The sequence below is a fragment of the Coffea eugenioides genome, chromosome 9 (assembly GCF_003713205.1).
Source record: "Coffea eugenioides isolate CCC68of chromosome 9, Ceug_1.0, whole genome shotgun sequence".
In the NCBI taxonomy this organism is placed as follows: domain Eukaryota; kingdom Viridiplantae; phylum Streptophyta; class Magnoliopsida; order Gentianales; family Rubiaceae; genus Coffea; species Coffea eugenioides.
In genome coordinates, this window is record NC_040043.1 from 10,818,555 (window position 1) to 10,843,545 (window position 24,991).

The 24,991-nt window shown below is 35.4% G+C and overlaps 1 protein-coding gene across 1 annotated transcript; it reads right to left on the bottom strand.

Annotated features, from left to right (window-relative positions):
* Positions 1-444: 444 nt before the first annotated feature.
* LOC113748447 (ABC transporter C family member 12-like) lies at positions 445-23,538 on the bottom strand. Its single transcript, XM_027292002.1, has 26 exons — positions 23,075-23,538; positions 22,206-22,384; positions 21,443-21,482; positions 20,659-20,812; positions 20,090-20,204; positions 19,935-20,015; positions 19,727-19,751; positions 18,736-18,792; positions 17,728-17,793; positions 16,720-16,794; positions 15,064-15,171; positions 13,959-14,093; positions 13,022-13,128; positions 12,845-12,938; positions 12,164-12,331; positions 10,853-10,993; positions 9,948-10,148; positions 9,714-9,812; positions 9,488-9,640; positions 8,536-8,915; positions 7,399-7,579; positions 6,581-6,904; positions 3,339-4,095; positions 2,273-2,394; positions 1,248-1,493; positions 445-1,127 (listed from the first exon to the last, which is right to left on the bottom strand). Exons 1-26 carry the CDS (start codon positions 23,405-23,407, stop codon positions 909-911), a joined length of 4,560 nt encoding a protein of 1,519 aa, XP_027147803.1. The 5' UTR covers positions 23,408-23,538; the 3' UTR covers positions 445-908.
* Positions 23,539-24,991: the final 1,453 nt, after the last annotated feature.

Genomic DNA, 24,991 nt, shown 5'->3' on the forward strand with positions numbered 1-24,991 from the left:
TGGAAAGTAGACAGAATTACTAAATTATGCTATGCTTATGTTGGTGTTGTAATTTCCCTCAACGACATATGACACTGACTGACTTTGGTCTTTATTTTCCATTTTTACCTAATATTCTCTTTTGATTCTTAGTTAGCTAACTAGTTAATACTTGAAGGGTACTTGTGGAATCAACTATTCTTCTCATTTTTGAATTTTTTTTTTTAACTTTGGCAGTTAATGATATTTTTGAAACGTCGAGAGAGAGCAGTGAAATTATCAAAAATCTCAGGAGAGGTTTCTGAAATCATTCCTTATTTTAGTAATAAATAGATAATGCATGCGGAAATAAGAGCATTACCTCGCATTTTGCGTACTTGCTTGCCTACTGATTCTAGACATAGAAAAACAGTCCCCATGCATATATCACTCAAAAGTTTTTATGTTCAAAAAGACAGTCTTGGAGATTCAATATATTGAATTATCTTGTTATTGTAATTTGTAAATAACACTACATGTACACTGGTTTTTTGGTACAGATGGCTCTGGAGGCCATAAGTGCCCTTTACCAGCTGTCCACCCCATAGTTTTGCAACAGGGAGAAGTGAACCTGTATAAGAGATCTGATAAGCTTGAGAGGAGGCTAGAACGCGAGCTGAACTTGCTATCTGAAATAGAGATGAAGTTTGAACAGAGATTCACTTATGAAGAGTCGCAGACTTTTCTTGGCCCACAGCATCCTTTGTCAGGGAAGCGAGCTGAAGTTGAGGTATTGAAGAAATATGTGGATGATGAGAAGTCCAAGTTTATAATCTCTATTCAAATCATGCAAGCCATGATTTTGAACAACTTACAAACGAGCGTCCCTAATGTGTTTTGTGCGTTAATGGCGTTCTCAAATTCATACGCTAAAAGCTTTGACATGGTGCTTAGTATGGCTGTCTGCAGCTGTCCAGTGGGAAGATACCAGCCAAATCACCCTGTCCATTAATGTGCATGGACTCCCTTTTCAACTTGTTCTCTTGTTCATCTCTCAGTACTAAGCTGCGTAAGTACTCAGCATTTGCAGCCCCTGTACTTTGAACCATCTTCGACAAAGCACTTCCTTCATTGAGAAGCAGCTTCTCAGGTGTATCGTATTCCACTACCTGCAAATGGATTCTCTGAGTCCCTCATTGCAACTACAGAAAGTATGTACTCTTGACTGAAGTTGGTTTTATTTAAACCATATACAAAATCAGTTGGAAAATATCTGATCCTTGGTATACCTGACCAGCCTCAAGCACCAGGATCCGGTCACTGTCAATGATAGTATTTAGCCTGTGAGCAATAATGAGCATTGTGCATGACTTAAATTCTTCTCGAATAGTTTTCTGGATTAGTGCATCGGTTCTAACATCAACAGCTGCAGTTGCTTCATCAAGGATGAGAATCTTTGATCTCCGGAGTAGTGATCGAGCAAGGCTAAGCAACTGCCTCTGCCCAACACTGAAGTTCTCACCTCCTTCTGAGACCTAAAATCAATCCCAATACATTTAATTTTCCATTTAACTTGTATGCAGCATGAACTATGTAGAAGAATTTGGAAGTCTGCATACACCACAATGTTATTCATCAGCTCCCTTGCATGCAAATTACCTGGAAATGTTGTTGGGCATCAATGTGAAACAAAAGCTGATAGTTTTTTTTTTTTTAACTATTTGATTAGATTCTACCTGTTAAAGAAAAAATTCCAGCATCCTTTAAAAGACATTGAACTCATTTCCCCCCTTTTTTTTTCTGTCACGAGGTTGAGTCATTAGAGCGTTAGTTTTTCTACTGCAGGAGTGTCAAAGAATCTGGATCTCTTGAGTGTAAGTGGACATAGAATTTAAGCAGCAGTGCAGTTCTGGGGACTAGTGAAAACAGATTTCTAGCTTTCTGAATCATATTGTTCAAAGGAGTCTGGTAAATTCACTATGTACATGTTACGGCATACATGAGCAAACAAGGAACAAATAGGACTTCCATGACAAAGTATAAGTTGAAAGCATGAAGGCATTACAATGCCAATGGAAAATGTAGTCTTTAAGTTGACACAAAATTATTGATCAACTACATCAACCATAGAGCTTGTACTGATCAAAATCTGGATGCCAACTCGTAAGACGTTAAATTTGCTAAGCCAGTGATTGAAGAAAGGAAGATGAGGACCATTATCATTCCATTTGAGTTATCAATGCATGGGAAGACCAAAATAGTTATTATCCCCGGTAACCTGCATGATATTGGACTATAAGTATTCAATGTGTACCTCGGCATCCAGACCAAAAGCATTTTTCTGAATGACATCCTTTAGGTGTGCCCGCTCTAGTGCCTCCCAGAGATCAAGATCACTGTGTTTATTGAAGGGATCCAGATTAAATCGCACAGTTCCTGGACAAACAAAGAACCACCATTCAAAAACCTCAAAAACTTTACTAAAATTAATAGTATAAATTATACTTGAATGCAAAAGTGGAATCTAATTCTAGAGAATTTAGATTTACTTAAACCGATAAAAAAGCTAAGCATAACTTAACTTCACTGTCAAGGTTTTACATATATCTATTCTCATCTGCATGCGTGCATTTTAGCCAAACTTCACTGCAGCACCGTGCCAAAGTTAAAGCAGTGGTTTTGGAGTGCGAATTCAGCAGCAGGCATTCAATCTCAGCTTCAAAGAAGGCATATGCATATGAAACTGAATATGATACAGGCCTCATTTGACATGTATACATCTAAGTGGAATATCAATTTCTCATAGTCATACTTTGAGGTTAGAAGAATTTCAGGTATGATAGGCTTGGCCTAATCAAAGGTGCATCATTTGAAATCAAATTGGCTGTTTGTTGAAACCCCGTTAACCTAAAGCAGAAAGTGTCACCAGTTCTATTCTTCCCGACATTCATCTACATAAGCAGGGCAAGAGTATTGAGTTGTGGTTGGCTGCATACATTGCAGTTATACACTTGAACTTTACTACTTGAAGCAGAGATATGCAGAATCTTATTTTCTTATGATGCGTAAACATGTTCTTGAGATGGAAAGGTATTAACAAGTATAAAATAATGAGAACACAGTATGAAAATCTCTGCACAGCTCTCACCCCAATATAACATATGAACCCCAATAGTCCACATCCCAGTCCCCAGTCAACAAGAATATATGAAAAATCACAATCCTTCCTTTTACCAGAGCTTCTCAAAAATATAACGTTCTAGTTATGGAGAGAACTTCAATTGCACAGACTATTGAATTAACTAAAATCATTTGATAAAATAGAAGAAACACAAGATCTCAAAATAAAGTAACAGAATGGGTAACTTAGTAGGTTTTACCAGAGAAAAGAACTGGTGATTGTGGTATAATGCTAAGAACTCTACGTAGATCAGTCAATCCAAACTTTAAAATGTCACAACCATCAATCAAGATTCTCCCTCTTTCAGGTTCTACAATCCGGAATAAAGCATTGAGCATGCTGGATTTTCCTGCACCAGTTCTTCCAACTATACCGACCCTCTGAGTTGGAGAGATTGTGAAGGACAAGCCAAGTAGGACAGCAGGGAGCCCAGGCCTGTAGCGAAGGACAACATCTTCAAATTTGATTAGTCCTGCTGAAGGCCATCCAGGTGGAGGCCGATTGCTTTCAATAATATGTGGAGCTTCAGCTGGTAAATCAATATATGTTCCCACACGCTCAACAGAATTCAAACTATTTTCAGCCCTACTTGCTTGTCTTAAAACATTACCCAACAAATCTGTAATGTTTAAAGAATAACTAAGCAGCAGACCCATTGTGGATGCAAATGCAACCTTGTTTTCTGCTCTTCCATTCTGCATTACCGCAAAGGTTGCAGTCAACCAGATCATAATACCTCCAAGGCTTTCCAGCCTTATGTTGAGCCAGCGATTGGAACTTGTATTCACAAGAGTGAACCTGAGATTATTGTCCATAGTTTTTCCATTGATGTTTGCCAACCGGTCATATGCTTTATACGCACGAATGGTTGATAAACCATTTAAGGCTTCTCCAAATTGTGCATACACAGGAGACCTGGTAATGGAATCTAGACGTTTCACTTCCCGAGACGTACTCTGTGGGACATCAGACATCATGTGTAAAGGTTCTAAAAACATAGTACTGGGAGAAGGTAATAGGATAAAATAGTAGAGATACGAGCATTATTATTAAATCTGGCCCGGTCCGACGGTTAAACCGGTCAATCCGGTCAACTGGCCATGAAACCGGGTTGGGTTGCTAATTGGATCATTTGAGCAATAGATCCGTTGATTTGTCAACGGACCAATGGTTCAACCGGTAATCTCGATGAACCGGCTGATTTTGTAAGGAACCCGAGTTGTTGTGTGAAAATTTTTAGAAGATATTGAAGAGATGGTTCGAACATGGAATCTCACATATAGGAGAAAAATGCAATCACTAGTGAACCTACAATCCATTTGTGGGTAGTTTGGTCCTTCTTATATTATATATTAGACTTTTATTCTTATTTTATTTCTCTAAAACAAAATTTATTTGGAATCTTTTAATAAAATTTTGTTATTCCCCAAATTCTATAAGTTATGAAATGGATTTAAAAAATAACATATTACACAATTTATTTTAAAGGTAAATATCATTATTAATAACCTGTTGCACTTAAAATTCGTAAATAAATTAGATAATTACACTTACATACAATTTTATACTTGAAGTTTGGTGGATTACTAACTAAATTTAGGTTTTGTTGATTCTTATAAGAATTAATGATTCTATAATAAATTAGACTAATCGAACATTTATTATGGCATAGTTTATTATAATTTCAACTGTATCAAAAATTATGAGAAATAATATTTAAGTATATTTAGTGATCCACTGGTTAGACCATTCACCCACTGGTTGAACCAGGAACCCGTTGACCTACCTCTTTCTCCAGATTCCTCCTTGGGCCAAGTTTAATAACTATAGATATGAGGTGATATATGTTTTTAAGAGAAGCATGAGAGAACTACTCACCAGATTGTGGATATGTGGATTGATTTTACGAATTTGAAAAATCATAGATACCATAAAACAAAAGTAAAATTACTAAATTTATGAGTACTTTTGTTCTGAACATAGTCCTCATGAGCAAAATGCAATAAAAGTGGTGCAGACAATTATAAGACTAAAATGGATAAAATTGGATGAAAAATTCAAATTGTGCTATCTTTGCGATGCAGCTGGACATGAATGACAAAGTATACCAAATTAAACTTATATAAAGCAACACATTTCTACCATGAATTCAGGTTGTAATCCCTTTCTTAAGGAGACATGGAAATACTTGGCAATTTTTATCACCAAAAAATGTCAGCCAAATGTAGTTATCCCAAATCTCAAGTCAGCTATTCGGCACTGGGTGTATAAGCTCAACAGCCTTTTATTCAGTTTCCTATAGCTTTTGGAATTCCTCTGTCATTTCAAGAATGAAACCGAACAAGTCGTTTTGTTTACTAAGATATCATCGGCTAGATAGTTTGTAGGGATCATGCAATTCTGTGTTTTATCTGGTTAAGAAATGGCAACGGGACACCATATAATACTAAGATCCTGTTTCAGCCTCGATGAAGTTGAGGTCCCTGATATACCTTCTTCAGCATCCACAAGTTTCCAATATCTATAGAATTAGTACTTTGAAATTTGAAAATGGATAAATAGCAGAAGCAAAACCATATTTACAACATAAGGCTTCGGCAAGATATATCATTCAACAGCTTCTTTAATTCTTTATTATTATTGTGATGTATCTTATGCCTTTATATCTGCCAATTCTGAACATTTCTTAAGAAAGTATACCTCAAAATGCTTGCACTTCAAAGGTTTGAAAATGAATCTGACAGTTTCAGTGACTGCTTAGTCCGACAGAGGAGCTCGAATTACATAAAGGCATTTAATCTTTGACTAAGTAAATGTTTTGTTCGCTCATCATTTTCCTAATGTTGGTGCGAGTTCTATACTCTGATGAGTATACCCTGTGACATTAAATATCCTCTTTACCACATAATTTTCTCAATAAGATGCAGTGGTTTTCTTTGTCTGGCATATATAGGATTCTTCTGCCAGCAGTTCAGATTGATGACAGTTTCAATAGCTATTTCTTAAACTAATTCTTGAAAATATGAAAATTAGTCGAACACAGTTTGAGATACTCTCCAAGAATATCTTAGCCTCTAAACTACCTTAAACTCAACTTTATCTCCAAGTATATTAATATCATAAAATCCTATGAAACTTCTCAACTCTTAATTGTTATTATAAGTTTGTAATGGTCCCTCGAAATTCCAAATTAAATTTGGCTAGGGCCAATATAGCGTATAAGATTCTGAATACCATTGATAACTTGTTATTAAATTTTTGGATAGTCTAACTTTAGTTGACTCTGGAAAAGGTTGTTTGGAATATTGAGATATTGTATGCAGCAAGAAATACATTAACAATTGTTGACCATTCACCCAGGTCAACGGGAACACAGCACAGAAGAAAGCATATAGACCCATGAGAAAATAGTAGGCATACAAAAGGGTAGAGAAAACCAACCTGAAAATATAAGTAGGCGGCATAAAATACAATCAGAAGTGGCATGATGGCCCAGAGGGATACAGTGCTCACAACACCGATGAGCAGAAACGTTGACAGAAGCTGCCACAGTTGGTTAAGAAACATACTTGCAAGATTGGCAACATTACGATCGATATCACCAATATCCTTCGAGAATCTGTTTATAATTCGTCCGGTTGGATTAGTGTGGAAGAAAACCATTGGAGCCTTGAGTATTGAATGTAACATAGAATCATGGAGTCTTTTAGCTGCATTGAGACTTGAAGTGATCAACCAAAAGGATTTTGCCAATGCCACCACCACCTGCATTTAGTAATAACAGAATAAGCCTCTGTTGAATTTGCTGTGATGTTTCAAAGCCTTTGATGCATCCCAAAGGCCCTGAAGCCACAAACAAAACAAACAGACAAAAGAGAAAAAGAGTGACCAAGTGGAAATATAAGGAACAACATTGCAAGCTTTAAAATATTCCTTTCCATCTTTCTTGGAACGGAGAGTAAAAGGCACTTCACGTAGATAGGAAGTTACAGATTTGACATATAGATATAGGACTATAAATCAATAGCCCCTTTGGCTAGTAGAGGTTACACCAATCAAATAACAACCAGAAACGATGACCTTAAACAATTAAAATACCTTTTGGATGGTCAAAAGAACACTTTTCTACCATGCAAGACAAACAAAAGAAAAACATGGGTGTTAATATCACAAAGGAGAGCTGAAAGAACAGATGAAGGCTGATACTCTCATTTGAAAATTTGTTATGCCATCAATTAAATAATCTACTCCATTCATACCTGACCAGAAGATAAAAGTGCATAAACCAGAATGTAGAAACCCAGCCTATAGTTCTTTACAGCACTTTCCCTTGTCCACTTGCTTAACCATGTGCTACTCAGAACTCGAAGAACTTCAGTTAGTGTATAGCACATGAACAGCACCATGACAACCCATATGCCTCCTAAAGCTTTTTCATACCTGTTGATTAAATAAAATGCCAACAAAAATTTCACCAAAATGATCATGATATCTAAAGCACCACTAGATCTCTGTGTGGAATTGCTACAAAGGAAGCTGAGTTGACCTATTAAAATGGCATAAATGCCACTGCAACAAGGGAACCAATTAAGGACAACTGGCTGTGTTTATTCTGTGGACTGGTATCTGCACCTTAAAGTAAGATTGCTTTCTAACAGTGCTGAATTTATGTCTTACTTTGGTGTGGATCTTTCTAACAAGACATATGTATGAGTATTTTTTGCAGCCCTTTTAGAGGAAAAAACATCTAATTCATTGATGGTGAACTGTATGTAGCATGTGCATGCATGTCGTTTAGAAGCATGACTACGTCAAAAACATAAAATGTTCCCACGAAAACAACAGAAACTACCCTTTTGCTCTTGATCTTGAAGACTGGTAGAGAACTCACAGAAATTGCCTAGGAATGTGTGCTGAATCTTCCTTTCTCACTCAATTTCTTTCTTGCCCTAGCTATCTAGACTACCGTTAGAAAATGTAATTCCCATAGATTTGCAGGTATTGCTTGCATGATAAGGACATTATGCATAATTGGTGTATAAGTTATACCCACCATGTTTAGTTGCTGCCCATTCTTTTCTTGTTGTTGTTGAGGTCATTACTTTTGGTTCAATATAGGATGTATTTTCTAATGCAAATTATCAAACTATATGAGGACAGATGTGTATTGTATATGTAACTTGGCTTAAATTAGGCAGTTGCTTGACCTCTCAAAATATGAGCACTAGACGTTCATAGAGACTTTACATTTTCTTTAGAGCTATTGTAATAAAAATTTTCAAATAAAGCAAATGTCATTAATGAATTAGTTTGAGGTGATAAAGTGTTGAAAGAAACAAAAGTGCAAATTTGAGAGACTGGAAATCATAGACTTTAACCTAAGAGCTGTAAGGTACCTTGTTAAAACTTTCCAGCTGACAACACCTGTCTCTCTCTCTTCTTGCTTGATTAGAACAGATTCAACTTCCTTCCTTTTACTCATTGAGTCCGTGTCCTTTGGCTGCTCATCCAGTATGCCAAAAGATTGTGAAGATTTACAGCTAGTAATTGTGACATCTCCATTTTCTTCAATATGTTCTTCCATTTTTCCTGCATTATCCATTAGCTTTTGGAAAAGCGTGCCATCTCTGGAAAGCTCTTCAAAGGTGCCCTGCTCTTTCACTGTACCTTCAGATATCAAAATAATTCTATCCACCTGTGGAAGAAAATGTAGCTGGTTTGTCACAAGCACCCTTGTTTTTCCTTGCAATTCTTCCTTAATACATTTGCTGAAAACCTGGAAATAGGCAATCTAGTCAATCAGATCCGGAAAATGTCTTGCGGCAAACACAAGTTTTTGATAATAAATAACAGTGTAGTATACAGATGCTTGTAAATCCAAAAGAACTATCATGTTGTTACATCCAAAAATTACTTGAGCTGCAAAATGAGATAGATATGATGCATGCACACTTTCAGATTCTGTGAACATTAGAACCAAAGTTTATGTAGTAGTGTGTTCTGCAAGATATAGAATTAGTTTATGGATCAACTAGTAATCTGAAAATGGTCTAATTTATGGAGACTCAATTGATGTGAAAGGAAACTAATTAAATAAAAGAGTTTCCATCCTCACAAGACAGATTTTAAGCAAGAAATTGCAGCTAAAGGACCTTGACATTGGATAATTCCAGTCAAGGAGTAGGGTATAGGCATTAAAAATAATATAAGTTTCTAGCTAAATGTAATTAGATAAGAGTAGAGAACAAGAATGACTGCAGATATTTCTTATGCTGAAGCAGTCACACCATTTCACCTTTTTTCTAATTTCTCTTCTAGCAGAATACGCTTGCAGAAAATAAGAATCACCTGTCGTCCAACTTGTGTGTCTAGAGCACTCAAGGGGTCATCAAATATGTATACATCTGAGTCAGAGTACACAGCCCTGGCCATAGAGACTCTCTGCTTTTGTCCTCCACTGATATTAACTCCTCTTTCGCCTATCTCTGTAAGGTCATGACCCTGGAAAGGCAATTAATTATGATGCTGTAGATGCAAGGTAAATGACAAAACTACATGAGCTAAGAGGCTTAACTGGAAGTAACTCAAGATCATGCTGCAATGCTGTAACTTCTATAGCTTTCCAATATTGGGCAGGTTGAAAGCTAGACCCGAACAGTATGTTTTCTCGCACCTGCAAAATGATTTGAAGATGTATTTGAATCTCTATAACAAACTAGTAGATGTCAAGCTCCTTAATAGTTATTTTACTTAATATTTTTGGTAAACATTTATAAATAATGTCTAATATTGACATCTTGACTCTTACTGTGGCATTGAATATCCAAGAAATTTGAGGAACATAAGCAACAGTTCCTCTAATGACAACGTTTGTATCTCCTAAAGCCGGAAGTTCCCCAAGCATTGCTGATATTAGAGATGTCTTTCCTTCTCCAGTGCCACCAACAACTGCCACAAGGCTGCCCACTGCTATATCAAGATTTATATTTGATATGGTGGGACTTTCAGCCTGAAAAGGAGTAATGAAACATGAAATTTAAGAGAAGCATATATTTTTTTGGTTCAATAAAATATTCAAAGGCTAAAGTTATAATACTCCATCTCAAATAAAAGTTCAAATAGACAGTATTTTAATTGGATGTTTAAAGTACATCGCAGGCACATTCATTTGCCAAAAGCAAAGTCGAATTTCAGTAACTTTTGAATTTGCATGAAATAAACGTGACATCTGGAGAGCAGCTCATTAGCTTCCCTTGTCCCTAAAAACTAAATGCAGTAACTTAGAAAGAGTACTTGGCATTCAAAATAATTGATAGTGCACTCGAAGAAAGGTTAAGAGAAACACAAAAGTAATAGTCACTAAGCTTTTCAGACCATCAACTATAAGGATTTGCTCATTGATTAAAATTTGACCAGAGGTTTCCTTTCAGAGTGTGAGATTTGTGATGCAATTAAATTGACATATGCTGCAGAAACTCGACAAATAGAAAGAAGATTGTTTCGTGCATTCAAATTCTTTTACACTGCATTATTGATCCTCTGGTTGTTAAATCAGGAGTTCAGAATCAAATGAGAATTTCAATTATGAACGCTATAAAAGTTTTATAAAAAATCTGAATTTTCCTTTTTTTTTTCCATGTGGATTAAGAGTTTAAAAATGAAACACATTAGAGATATGGACAGTCTACAGAGATATAAGGAGGAAAGTACGACCTTAGGATCCCATGAAAAGTATCCATCCTTGATTGAAATGGCAGGAAGGCCTGGTTCCCTAGGTGGATTTGGTGAAAGGATTCTTTCTACAGCTATGAACAATTCCTCCAGCCGTTGTAGTGACACATTTGCATTTACCACCTTCCAAAGTAGAGCAAGAAAACTTAAATTAGAATAGATGGAGCAATAAATAATGTTCTTATATTATTTAAGGATCTTCGATTATTCAACAAAGTATAATAAGTTGGCTCAAAGTGGAAGTCTCCATAAGTAGGCTACAACAAACTATAACAAAGAGAAAAGAAGCAAGCAAATAGCAAGAAAAAGGGAAAGTATCCCTTGGAAAAAATGTCAAACTGGTGTCTGAAAGCATCATAATGCACAGAAAAACATAAGAGGGAAAAAGAAGATTAGACTCAAAACAGTTTCGTCAGCTATTTTATGGTTTCCCGGAAACATGTAATATAACTAGGAAAATTTGTCTCCGTAACCATGCTGTACTATCCACAAGGAAACTTCAGATATCAGACTACTTAATACAAGATTTAATCAGAAGAATTGGTTATTACCCAAAATGGCCAGCCATTATTTTTATTTGTTTCAAATCTTGAATATAATTGGCATCTTGGCCTAGGCAATATGCAAAGAATAATATGCCCATGTTTAAGCATTCAGTAATTTTCAGTATATGTGGTTTTTTTTTTTTTTTATGTGGAAAACAAACCTTGTGCAATTCTTTTCAAGCACTCAAGCACAATCTACTTGTTTTTCATGTGGATGACTAAGATTGTAAACCAGTCATGGACAAAAGCTTCAGTGCTTTCTGATAAGTTGATTCTCGTGGCCAGAATACCTTTCGAAAAATAGCCATATCCTTTAGATCTGAAAATTTAGCTACTTTAAGTTTTATTTGTCTTTTGCTGGAAGCATTCTGTTAAGTTTCATTAACTTAAATCTCAATATATTGCTCTCTGTACATAACTGGTCACACTCAAGTCTCAACCTTTCATAGAAAGAACTTTTTCCACATAATAATTTACTGCTCCAAGCACATTTTTTTTTTCATAATAATGTGGATGCCTGAATTTCAAGGAACTAAAATGTTAGGCCAATATTGTTGACTTGCCTGCATGACTGTTTGTAAATGAAAATTTGATACATGTAACTCCAATAAGTTATGAACACAAAAGAAAAGAAACTCCAACTCTGCAAATCCATGCTTATACCATATTAACCAAAGCAATGAATTGCAACCCAAGGTGCAAATAAAATGTGAACAGATGAGTTAGCAACATGCCAAAGAAGAAATACCTGAGTTATCAAGTTGGGAAGCATGTTCAAGGGAAAACGCAGAACAGCAAAAAGAGAAAGAGAGGTAAACGCCCGGGCAGGTGTCAAATCTCCACCAAGATAAGTGAACATTCCGAACGAAACCACAGTTACAAGAACAGGGATGCTGTTTAATATGAAAGTGTTACACTGCAATTCGAGGAACATAGAGATAATCAGGGAGTGGACAACAATTAAGCACTTAAAAAATTGTAAACATGATGCTTTAAGAAATCGAATAACTGTCTAATATATCACACTCCTACTAAATATCTGGAGCATGAAAGTTTGGAAATGAATAGAAGTATTATTGAAGCCCGCTATCACTGCCAATAGGAGAAACATCTAGGACACTGTAGCTTTTGATGATTTGGTTCAGACATCAGAAGGGTCCAAATTCAAAGAAATGCACTATTGAGCTGAACTTAACTTACCCAATCAGTATTTAGAAACTGAGATCAGACAATTTTAGGTCTACTTACTTAGATGCAATTGCAATCATCAGAAAACATAAGCTACATATGCTGGAGCAACTTATAAGCTAACAACTGAACACTATTATAATTGTCTGAAACAGACCAATGTTTTTCAGGGTCAAAATGTTTTGATAGGCTAAATGAGGTTTCCTGATTCAGCTTGACTTTTACATAGATTATGAATTACCGCTGCTAGCAACTGTGCTTTCTTGAACCATGAGAGTTCATCATTCCTCATGCTCAGGATCTTGGACTCAAAGCTCTTCTCCCACGCATAACATCTGATATAAATAACCATATCATCATCAGTTGTTTAATAGAACTAATTAAAATTATAAACAACCTTATCCATTTTGTGCCTTACTTAACCGCATCCATGGCCATTAAAATTTCATTGGTTAGACCAACTCTTTTGTCAGTACGCAGCAGTCCTTCCTTGGATAGTTTTCGCATCTTGCTTACAATAAAAGTCTGTATCAAAACTAAATTAGAAAATCAAGCATTTTATTGCGGTGGAATGAATTATATCCCACAGGAAACAAGAAACAATGCATAGTACAGGAATAAAAGCCCACATGTCAAACATTTTTAAGGATGCCAACATGTGCATGAGTATTAAAAAAATAAAAATAAAAAGCCAAGTGAAGAGAGATCACTGGCCCAAAATGCTGAACACCTTCAGAGTAGAAGTATGTAAAGCTAACCAAATAAATTGACATAATGGGTGGATATTGTCTGTGCTCCGACGTAAAAAAAAAACTCAATTTTCTTAACAAACATGTATTCTGGATTTTGTAATTGGAATTTTTCCTGAATGTTTCACACAGAAAAGAAAATGCTTCGAGTATTGTCTTTTTTTAGCCAAACCAAATTTACACATATTCTTGCCCAAACATGTAAGACCCTTCCAATGTTCCTGAACATTTACTTCAAGTGTTTAAATTACAGAATGTGTTTGCTAACTTATATGTATGGTACAACTTTGAAGAGATCATTTTGAATCAAATTTGTCTTCCTAAACATTATAATAGCTTGGTGTATAGTTCTTGATTATGCATTGCTTACTAAAAGTTCAGAAAGCATGCACTAATAAAAAATGAAAGGGGTAACAGTTGTAGGACAATGTGACCTAAATCCACTTACATAGTGCATACTAGAAATCTATTCTAAATTAAAGAAGGAGCAGTTGCAAATTAACCCACTAAAATACTTGGTTTGGAATGTACTCCATAGTCCACTGATCCCAAGAGAGACATTGATGCACAAAAGTTAATGGAATTGTGGCTTAATAATCTTTTTACCTGAATGGGAAACATTAGAGCCAACATAAGAGAACCAAGAATTGATGCCACCCCTAACTGCTGGTATAGAAGAACCATGGCTATCAAAATTCGAAATGGAGCTGACCATAAGCCATGAAGTTGGCAGCATATTTGCTAAAAAACAATCATAGATCACTTAGTAAACATAACGCATGAATAAAACTATGAAAATTCTTGCACAGAATGTAGACAAACACAAGTATAAACATGACAAAAAATTGAGTCTACGCTGAAAATGCATGACTCCATTAAAATACTTAATTATTGCTAATTCATCTCATTCAAGATTAGTTTAACCCATCTTCACCAAATCAATAATGTTGGTTCCAGTGATGTTCTGAGACTGATAGTCTGATTAGATTTCCGAGCCACAAGAATTACAATAGAAAGGTACATGTTTCTGAGCCAGTGATAATGGTTTTACCCATTAAGCCAAATCATACAACTCTAACATCAACAAAGATTTGATGTTTTACAAATTAGCATATCCAATGGTGTAGAAACAATTCTAAAACATTTTCTTATATATACAGGTGTCAATAATTATTCCGGCCACTAAGAAAATATGAAAAACCTTTACTGCTTTTTTGAGTGCTAATCAACCAGAGATGGTGTTAGCTTCAACTTATATGTGTTCTTTTTTTTTTTTGTAATTCATTCCATAGTCCAGCTTAATATAGACTTTGGTGTTTTAGCCCATTGATGCAATCATTAGCTAAATAGAGTATTTAACACTAGTGAAAGAGACATTACTGCTAGTCTGGATGACCATTCCAGAAAATTTCTGAAACCAATGGTTGTTGATATGTATTCGAGGTAGATGATAATCATAGTTTGGAATATAAATCAATGTCATGGACTCATGGCAAAATTTCTCCTTAATTAATTGTTCAGTGGATACAGAGGATGACCGAATATTCAAAAGCCTACTCTAATCTAACTCAGTTGTTTGGGTGCAGAACTTAGTTTAACAGCTTTATCATAAAAGAGAACAAAAGCCAACTAAAAGAAGACCAGACTCTGGCGTCAAGCTTCTCACCCATTAAATATGGTTATAATTAAAATAAAAAATCCACGTCAGTACCTGAAGTCCATTAGCATCGGTTGTTATCATATTTGTTATTCTTCCGGATGGGAAGCTCTTGCGACTCTCATGTGTTAGCCTCAAAGTTTTCCAAAAAATAGCAGCTACCTACAAATGCCAACAGTATATATTCCAACTCAGACAAAAAATGCTTCAGCATCAGAAAACAGGACAAAAAAAAAATGATATCATTATATGAACTCAGCTTCCGGCTTTCTTTGATACCAGACAGAATGGTAGATTCTCTTCCTATCACCATACAGATAAAAACAGAAAAAGAAAGATGGGGATAATACAGACCTTGCATCAAAAGCCAGGAGAAGAAAGAACAACATGAAAAGACTAACTTGAACTGCTAGGCTAAAAGGCAAGAATCTGAACCTATGGTCGAGTATGGAACAAAACTTGATACTTTGTTTGACAATGATGTTAAGCATTCCGCATAAGATGAAACTTGTTTCTTGATTAACTTACACAAACTACAATGTTATTTCTTTCAGCTTGACATTCCTCTCATTAACGTAGACATGAAGAGGAAGACTTGTGTACATGTTTTTTCAATTTCTTTTTCAGTGGAAATAAAAAGGTGTTCCATAAGACACTATGCTTTCAGACAATTTATTTGTTATAAAAACCATTTGGGAGAATTGGATAAAAGAATAGAGAATAAGATCCTATATTCTCAATCCTTCCATGTCAAGGTTAATAGAAATATCAACCATATAATACCTAAACACCCTGGAAAAGCTAAAGATTCAACGAACATCAGGGTTGGACTAGTTTGTGTATTTTCCTATTAATGTGTTGAAGTTTAAAAGAATTTTTTTTTGCACATGTATGATGGGGCAATTGATAAATGAACTACTTGTAGTTAAAACATTGTTAGATGAAAACTGAATTAGAATGGAAGTGGAATTCGAAGTCAGATGAAATAAAGACTCAGTGTCTCTACCGAGCTACACTAATCAACCTTCAAAGTCATTACTTGTTGAAGGATCAATTTCACTGGAATACCGGCCTGATAACTTACTGGAATCTCTTGCTAGCTTGACATCTTATCAGTAGTAGCCAGCCAGTCCAGTTAGCATCCAAATTTCTGCAAATTATGTAATGCAAAATATTCTGGTCACCATCTCCCCATGAAATCCCTCTGATATTCTGACATTCGCACAATGTGCTCATGCCTACCGATATCAATTGTTAATGACCTAGGTGGATTATCAGCCCAGCACATTATTGGCCACTCAATATTAAGCCCAACATGCTATTACTATTGCACATTAAGTCTTATAATACATTTCAGAAATTTTCCAACCATCCACTGCAGGACAAATCATGAAGTCATGATTGCATATCTTAGAAGGCCAATACCACTATGATGCACATTTTATCTAGTAGGCTAGTGATTCTGGCTTGCCAATTCATGCACTCTTTCCTTTTCTCCAAACCTGCGGCTGGGGTTGCAGATAGATTTGGCGTCCAACCATGCTTGCCATATTTAGTCATTCAGTCTGTGGTTCGATAGATCCACATACAAATGTGTTTTCACAACATTCAAAGCACAAAAGCATGTAATCACAAGAACAATGAGCAAAGCAACGTATGAAAAAAAGGCAATATTTGGTGCTCGCAATTTAGAGAAGGAAGGATAATTACCAAAGTTGATCTTAGCCTGAAACCAACACGCATCATGTTCTGAAAGTACTGAGATTCACAAAGAACTCCAAATGACTGAAGAAATGGAAAAGGGGTTAGTTTATGACGGACCAATAAATCTAAAATGAGCAGCTTAGATTTGTAGTGTATCATGAAGAAATGGAACGTGCAAATGCAGAAAGATTCTTGAAAGAAATTTAAATTGAAAATATGTCATTTAAACGATGAGCAAATATAGTCATATTGACTAGATACACTAAGAGTTTCATATCACCAGGTGCAGGTTTCTATAATTCAAAGATGATGAACAAAACAATCAATGGTGGTACAGAACTTTTATCAATTGATTGAGGCAGTTGCCTCCAATGTGAAGAAAGAAGAGAGGACATTTGAACATACACATGCACACTTAGAAAAGGAGGGAGAGAGAGAGAGAGAGTCAGAATGAACATCAACACATACTTGCCATGTACAGTTAATACATTTATAAGATTAAATTAAAACAATTGAATGTAGTCACAATATCTACATGACAGATTACTTGGCTTACATGAATTCAATAAGAGTATCCATGTATTGAGATTTTGATTCTATTTTGCATCTTCAAATCACAGTTACTTAATCCCTAGTATAAACACACAACCAAAAACATTGAACTATGATTGACTGCATTAAGATAAATAGATTAAACACAAAATATGTTGTTAAAGATAAACAGATACTTAAATCATAATAACAGAAGAAAATGGAGATATTGGCCTTGTAGACATGTCCATTCCACCGATGACTCCCTAAAATTTAGGATGAACGTCAAACCCACTATATTTTAAAAGGCATTTAGAGATGTTCACTGCCTCACATAGAAAAACTAGTACACCCACCATACTGCACAAGTGTACTTTCTTCTTTCTAAGAAATTGTCTTCATCAATGCATGTAAAACCTGATTCAGTCCAATACTTAAAGAAGAAAGAAGAAGCTTTTAGTATACTTAGTATGAGAGTCATACCACTCCAACAAAAATTGAAAAAGCATAGGCATAACGAACCCAAGCAGGATCTCCTCGTTCCAAAGACTGCAAAATGTATCAAGTTAATCAAGAGAACTGGCTACTGCAAATGGAAAACATACTCATGAAACAGTAAATTATTTTGCAGTCAAACTGAAAAAAGAAGCATTAGACCATATTACGACAATTCTCCAGATACCCATGAAAAACCACTTCCTCTCACATTTATATGGTTTAAAGTTTGTACTGGCTCACCTATAGTACCAAGCTTGAGAACTCTAGAGCTTCAACATCTGAGTGAGTTGGACTTTCATTTCTTAATTAGACCATTTCTTTTATGTGACTTTCTTACCATTTTCCAAAAACTAATTTCTACAATTGTAATTGGTTGAAGCTTTTGACAACATTTAGAAACCCTTTCAATAACCTTAAGAGTTCAAGTTTTAAATAAAGAGAAAAAATTATGGTCCAATACAAAAAGCATACAAGATAAAGTTGTTCACACGACTAAAAGGTGGATGAAGATATTGGGGTTGCACTGTACATGCTAGAATTAATTGAAAAAATACATATTATGAAGCCAGAACTTGATTATTAACCTCATGTATTTAGAAAGACTAACATAAGATGATATCAACTGAATTTTCATATTATGCTGTCATCAGAACCAGCAGTCAACAATAGTCAAAATGACAAAGAAAGATGACTTTTGCACAGCATAGAGGCAGAATCCATAACCAAATCACTTTTCCTGATAGGATGTACAAGTGTTTCTTGAACATGGATGTTTGGTATATCTTAGAATTGACCTGAGTGTTGATTCTATCCCAAAGCCAGCTTCATTTCAGCTTAGATCAGGAAAAATATTCACCTATTAGAAGACTGGATTGTAGGATGCACGTGTCATGCATGACTACATTTTTTTGCTTCACGCCCAGTAATAAAAAGAAAAAGAGGTTATCTGCATCATTCAACATGGTTATGGAAACAAAGAAAAAACAAAATTACCGTTAAGAGATGATTTAGTATCATGGGCCCTATGAACTGGGAAATATCATAACCAATCTGCAAGACCGTCAAAATTATTCAATCAGTTTAAGAAACTGTTATATGTCTCATTGTATGTGTATATGCAGAATTATGCTTTCATGGGAAAGTATAATCTCCTCATAACTTCAAAAGGAACCAGAGTTGGAGGCAGTACTGTCTCGTTTGGATGATATGAACTAGAGTTGGAACTAATACTAGCTCATTCATATGAGCTTAAGAGAAAATAATCTGAAAAATCACATATTGTACTGCAAAGAGATACTCATTTTGATGCTGAACTCCAATAATTCTGATGCTTTGGTGGAAAGATTCTTTAACCTAAAATTCACATAATAAAATATTTTCAACTTCAATTTTTCCAATTCTAATTTATCTCTCCCCTTGATGCTTTGTAAAATTTGAAATGTCTAACCTGAATATATAAAGAACAAATATTCTGGTGATACCCGCACTACTCAACTTGATTTAGTCATTATTCTACATTTGGCTTGATAAATACTACTCCACATATATGTTCTTTTTTTAGTATACACGGATAAATATTAAATGGTAATGACATTGAATTGATTGAATAAAAACAAGTTCTTGGCTAACATGAACTTGTGGCAAAAATGACTTTACATAGTAGCTTATTTCATTATATACGATGAGACAGTATGTGGCTCTAATAATTTGTTACTGACTGAAAACTAAAAGTTAGTCAAGACAAACGATCAGATGATGTATCAATTCTGGAAACTTTCATTAAAATTCTCTCCTCTTGCAACAAAATCTAAGAAAGTGTATAGTATAAGATTTTTCTTGAAAGAAGTGAAGCATTATTAGTTCCCAAAAAGCATAAAATCTAGTCATGCAAGGCCCTGCCTAGATGGCTCTACGTTGTATCATAGTATCAGAAACTAAATACATTTCTGGACTACAGAACGAGTAACATTTATAAGAAACTCACCTTGAAGAGGCCACCATACCAAAACCTGCAAAAACAAAAACAATTATATAGTGGGGTGAAAAGGCAGAATGCCATCTATTGAAGATACAGCTAAAGCAATATCAACAATATAAACCAAGACAAGTGCTTTATCCGCCCTGCCCCCAACCTCCCACCCCACTCTCACAGAAATAAAAATCTTTCATAAACTTAATGACCAAATAGCCACCTGCTTCCAAGGCTACAATTCAATGCACGTAGAAGCCATGGCTTTGGTCTTTGAGATTCTTCAGCCCAACATTGATGGAACCTAAGTCATAACAGAAATGAAATTTAGTTCAACAACTGTTTTACACAAGTGGAAAGAGAAAACTGCAAACTAACTTTTTAATCAGTGTCTCAGTCTGATCCCAGGAATCGAGTTTCCAAACATCCTTATCAGTTATTGGTCTTTTGTAACCTTGCTGCATGAGGGGGGTCATCCATCCGAAATATATTCCTATCACAAGATGGTACTCAATTATGATTCGTGTTATGGGAAAACATCAAAGCATAACAGATGATATCAAGACATGAACTTAATCTTTGGCTACCCTCACCACCTCGTCTAAGACGGCAAGCCAATAGGGATGAAAGTAATCTATTTATCACATTCTATTGATCTCTTAAAATAAACAGTCCATGTTGCTATATCTGCTATACCACTTGAATTGATGTTTTGGTCTGGAAAGTAGAATAGGTTGATTGTCAATTAAGCAGCATCAATAATTTAACCATGTAGAGGATGTAAATTCTGATTAGACCTTGATCAGAGTTCATTAAGTTACCATAAAGAGCACTGATGGGGTTCTAATAAATATTCATGTCCATACTAACCAAGATCCTCCCCAGTTCTTCACATTCTTAGGAATTTAGGTACCTGACATGAAGGACTTTAACATAAAGCTACTTACTGTCCAACAAATTGGCATGTCGCTCTGGACAAATGTCTTCTCCAAGGAAAGTATCATGTTTATTTTCATCAGCAGATTCACCAGATAATGGGATGTAGCCAGGGTAGGATTCCAGTTGTGGGACATAAACAAGAAGCAGCCCTCCTAACAAAACCTAATGCAGAATATTTAAGGCAGCACATTACTTTTGGTAGAGCTTTGTGACAGAAAGTTCAAATCTCAATTCTTCTTGACAGCCATGCTCTAATATTAGACGCGGACATTGAGCTTTGCATTTGTTAATTGTACTATTAGGTTCTTCTCTACAGCTTGGTATAAATGTGCTGGCTTTAGATTTAAGAGATTACATTAAGCATTTGACAACTGAAATCTTCGTGTGTTGAACCTCAAAATTTATACACAGAGGAATTAGTTGACCACCTGGGGAGAGATGACCTATAGATGTAGCAATGCTCATCTACATCTATGTGCATGTGAAACATGTGTCCAGAAGCCGATTATAACAGTAATGATAGAAGAAGTTTTGCAGCCTTTATCACTTAATTATCCTTCAATAAAATTTTAAAACTAATCAAGCAAAACAGTTGGTAACTCCATACAGAAACTAAGTTTACATTAAATGCCTTCCAGAATTTTTTAGAGTAAAGCCTGGTTGCACTGTAGACTTCCTACATTGCCCAAAATCTTTATAGATCACTGCATTTAATTGCATATTATTGATGTGTAACAGTGGCAAACAAAATTAACTCTCATTTGCCAAATCAGAAAAGAAAACTGAATTTACCTGGCAGGCAAGTGTAGAGCAATATAGATACAGTACCGACCTGCGAAATTACAGAACTGGTAAAAATCTGCTACCAAACATCATCCAGTAGAGACATCTTATGGTTTACAAAAATGGTAAAATTATGTCAGAAAGTTTCATCCAACTATTTTGTTATAGATTTTAGGCATTACCGAGCTATAAAATTTATGTGTTCTGCTGATATCTATTATTTATCATCTTTTGTTACCTATTTGCAACTCTTTAGTTAAAGTAAAGTTGCATTCACCATCTTGAAATATCTGCCACTAACCACCTACAACAGTTCAAGGCCTTTGAACGACGTGTTGTTCTCCATTTTCATTTTCTCAATGTATGCTTTATAAATCTCTCAATATTAAAATACATCTCCAGTTCCCCTCGAACAGGGAGTCATTCTATTTATCTTTGACGTGCAGCATTGGAGATTACATATGTTGATAAGATAGATTTCCAGCACCCACCCTGATGATCCAAGTGTTAAAACTTTCCTACTGACATTTTGACTTTATTCATACTTCCTGCGGGACATTGTTATTTTTATGACATGGCCTATAAACGTTTATCTTAAACACAAATTTAATAATGCGGATACCAGAAACTTAATTTTTCAATTTATCCAAACTGCATTTAGATGGAGCTATCAATGTGAAGTTAGCATAGAAAACTGACTTAGACCTTGCAGCTGTACTAAACATAGAATTTAGATAAAGAATAGGAACACCATGGACAATAAGCAACTTACCTTGGACAAAAATCCCTCAGTGCAAATATTAAATTGAACATCACAGCATCTGCTACCAAAACATAAACCAGTCCAAATCGGACATACCACCGGAACTCGCTAATGTAAATTTTTGTTTCCAAGCCCAGCATAGACACTAATGAGAACCATGCAAGTACCTCAATTCCCAATGATAGCATCTGAACAGAAAACAGGTACTTAAAAGTGGTAAACACCTAGTGAAGCACCATAAATTAAGGAAAATATGGCCTGCTAAACTTAGGCTCCAAATCAGCACTTCTTCACCACCAAATGTATGCATCAAATATCTTCTCAAGCCCAAAACTTGTAATTTCTTTTGCAAGGGATTTCAAGTTCTTTTCCATATCAGCATATTGATAGTTAGCCAAAGTTGACAAGAAACAAAGTGAAAAAAATGTTTCTATACTCATAGTTCTGAGAGAGAGTTACGTCTTTGTTTTATAAGGAACTTCAACCTCTTGAGCGTTGAACAGAAATAAAAATAATATTTACATGTAAACAACCATGTCCATTGGCAGCATATCAAACCATTTCTCTAGTTGAGCAAGAAACCTTGGAGTAGCATAACAACAACAACAAAAGCGCGCATGTCAAAATAATATCCTTGTTTACAAGGTAATCCTGCTAACTTGAAAACTGAAATAGGCATATGACTTTAATCATTAATCAAATACTCAAAAACAATTCTAAGCTAAAAAATTTGCAAACGCTTAATGAAGCAGACACGGGATGCAACTACTACCCTAATATCACATATTTGTCACAGATAGCTACATAGAGTTGAAGAACAAGTATCAAACAGTTAAAATAGAGGAAAATCAGAAACTTTCAAATGTGGAAATGCCCACCTCAAATGGAGCCAGACAACTCTGTGCATCCAAATTGAAAAGTGAAATGCCCATAGTCAATCTGAACAAGGGCTCAGCAGCACAAAACCCGGCCAGCAATGCCAAAAAATAATTGTACAAATTTGACCTCAATCGATATCTCAGGATCCTGTAATCCATCTTAGTCAACCATATTCTATATAAACACAATCCCAGAAGAACCAAATGGGACACACACCCCACTACAGAATCTAAGGCGCAGGGTGTGTATGCCCCAAAAGCACTCTCTGTTTCCTTTGCCCAAACCCCATTCTCCAGTGGTCTGCAATACCAAATTAATGGCTTGAAACCCATTTTCTGAGTCTCCAATTGGATCACACCGTTTCTATTTCCAGCAGAAATTACTGGGATTTCACTAGAAAATTTGTCTGCATTCTGAAACTGTGTAGTTCCTAGTCAATGCATATCCCCGTAACACAAAGAAAGACTAAGTTAGCTCCAATTGAAAGCCAAATTAAACTCAGCCAACTAACGTTACTACTTTTAATAAACCAACAAAGTCAACTAATTATTCAAGAAACCTTGGAAACTCACCCGTTTATTTTAAACTCTCGGTCTTTGTCATTACTGTTGTTTCGCTATTATAAGGTGAGCATGCACGATTTAAAAATTTACGTTATACCCTCTTGAATGATATCGATCAAAAGTCGACCTTCTTGATAAGAAAAGACAGGTACCATTTTTCTGATCAAAGGTCAATTAGTAAATACAGTAGCTTATTGCCCCAACTTAGTTCTCTACTTGCTACTCTTTCTGATTAAAATAAAACAATCGTAAAAGACCTGGAAACTCACCCGTTTATTTTAAACTCTGAGTCCCTTTCATTATCGTGGTTTTGCTATCATAAGGTGAGCATCACACGGCTTGGAAGTTTATTCAAACACTCAAACCCTCTTGAATAAGACTGATCAAAAGTCAATTTTTTTTTTTTATATATATAAGAAAAGCTCTGATCAAAGGTTTAGGAGGAGAGGAAGCGATCAGGTGTATTTTTTTAGTGGTTTAACGTAAATTCTTACCAATTTTCTATCACCGACAGATTGGCATGCTTTGCACTTTCTTAACGGCATGATTTGCACTTTCTTGATATAAATAAACATCAGAGTGCCCACTAAGATTAACATCGGAAGATCAAGACAAAAGACAATGAATCAGACTACAAAATCTCCATAAACATATAATTACTATAATCTCAAAAATAATTTGCAAAAATTACTAATAGATGACCTAATTCTCATCCCATTACTCTCAGTCCGTCTGTAAAATTAATAAGTAAGAAACGCAATTTATAGCTTTTCGTATTCAATTTTTCAGACTCAAAGGGATTTGTACATTCTTGTATTCAATTTTTGTCCAAGATCAAACATTTTTTGGGACAATTATTTGGATGAACTTGCCATACACAAAGATCTTTATCTTACAAATCCCACGTCATGCAACTAAGTAAAGGAAGTCACAGAACTTTCATTGTTTAAATATGTTATTTTCTATTATCTAGAATTTGTCAGGGAATTAATATTTTGCCCAAATTGTATTAAACGATGCCGTTTTTCATTCAATTGTGCAAATTAGGTTTGATAGTGGTAGAATAAGTGTGACGACGTCGCATACCTAGAAATTAAAAGGAACGACGCCGCAGGAAGCATTAACAGATTCAGTTACAAGAATTAATTGAGTCGGTTGGCTGTCCTATTTGTAGGTGCTTGATTGGCCAGAAAAGCATCGAACAGATTAACAGAATTTCATTCTCTTTCCTCCTACTTTCTCTCTCTATTTTCCCTTGCTCTCACTTTCCCCTCTCCTCTCTTCTCCTCTACAATCTTCTTCCCCAATTTCTGAATCAATTCTCCAATCTAGGACAGAAATGGAGTCCGTAGC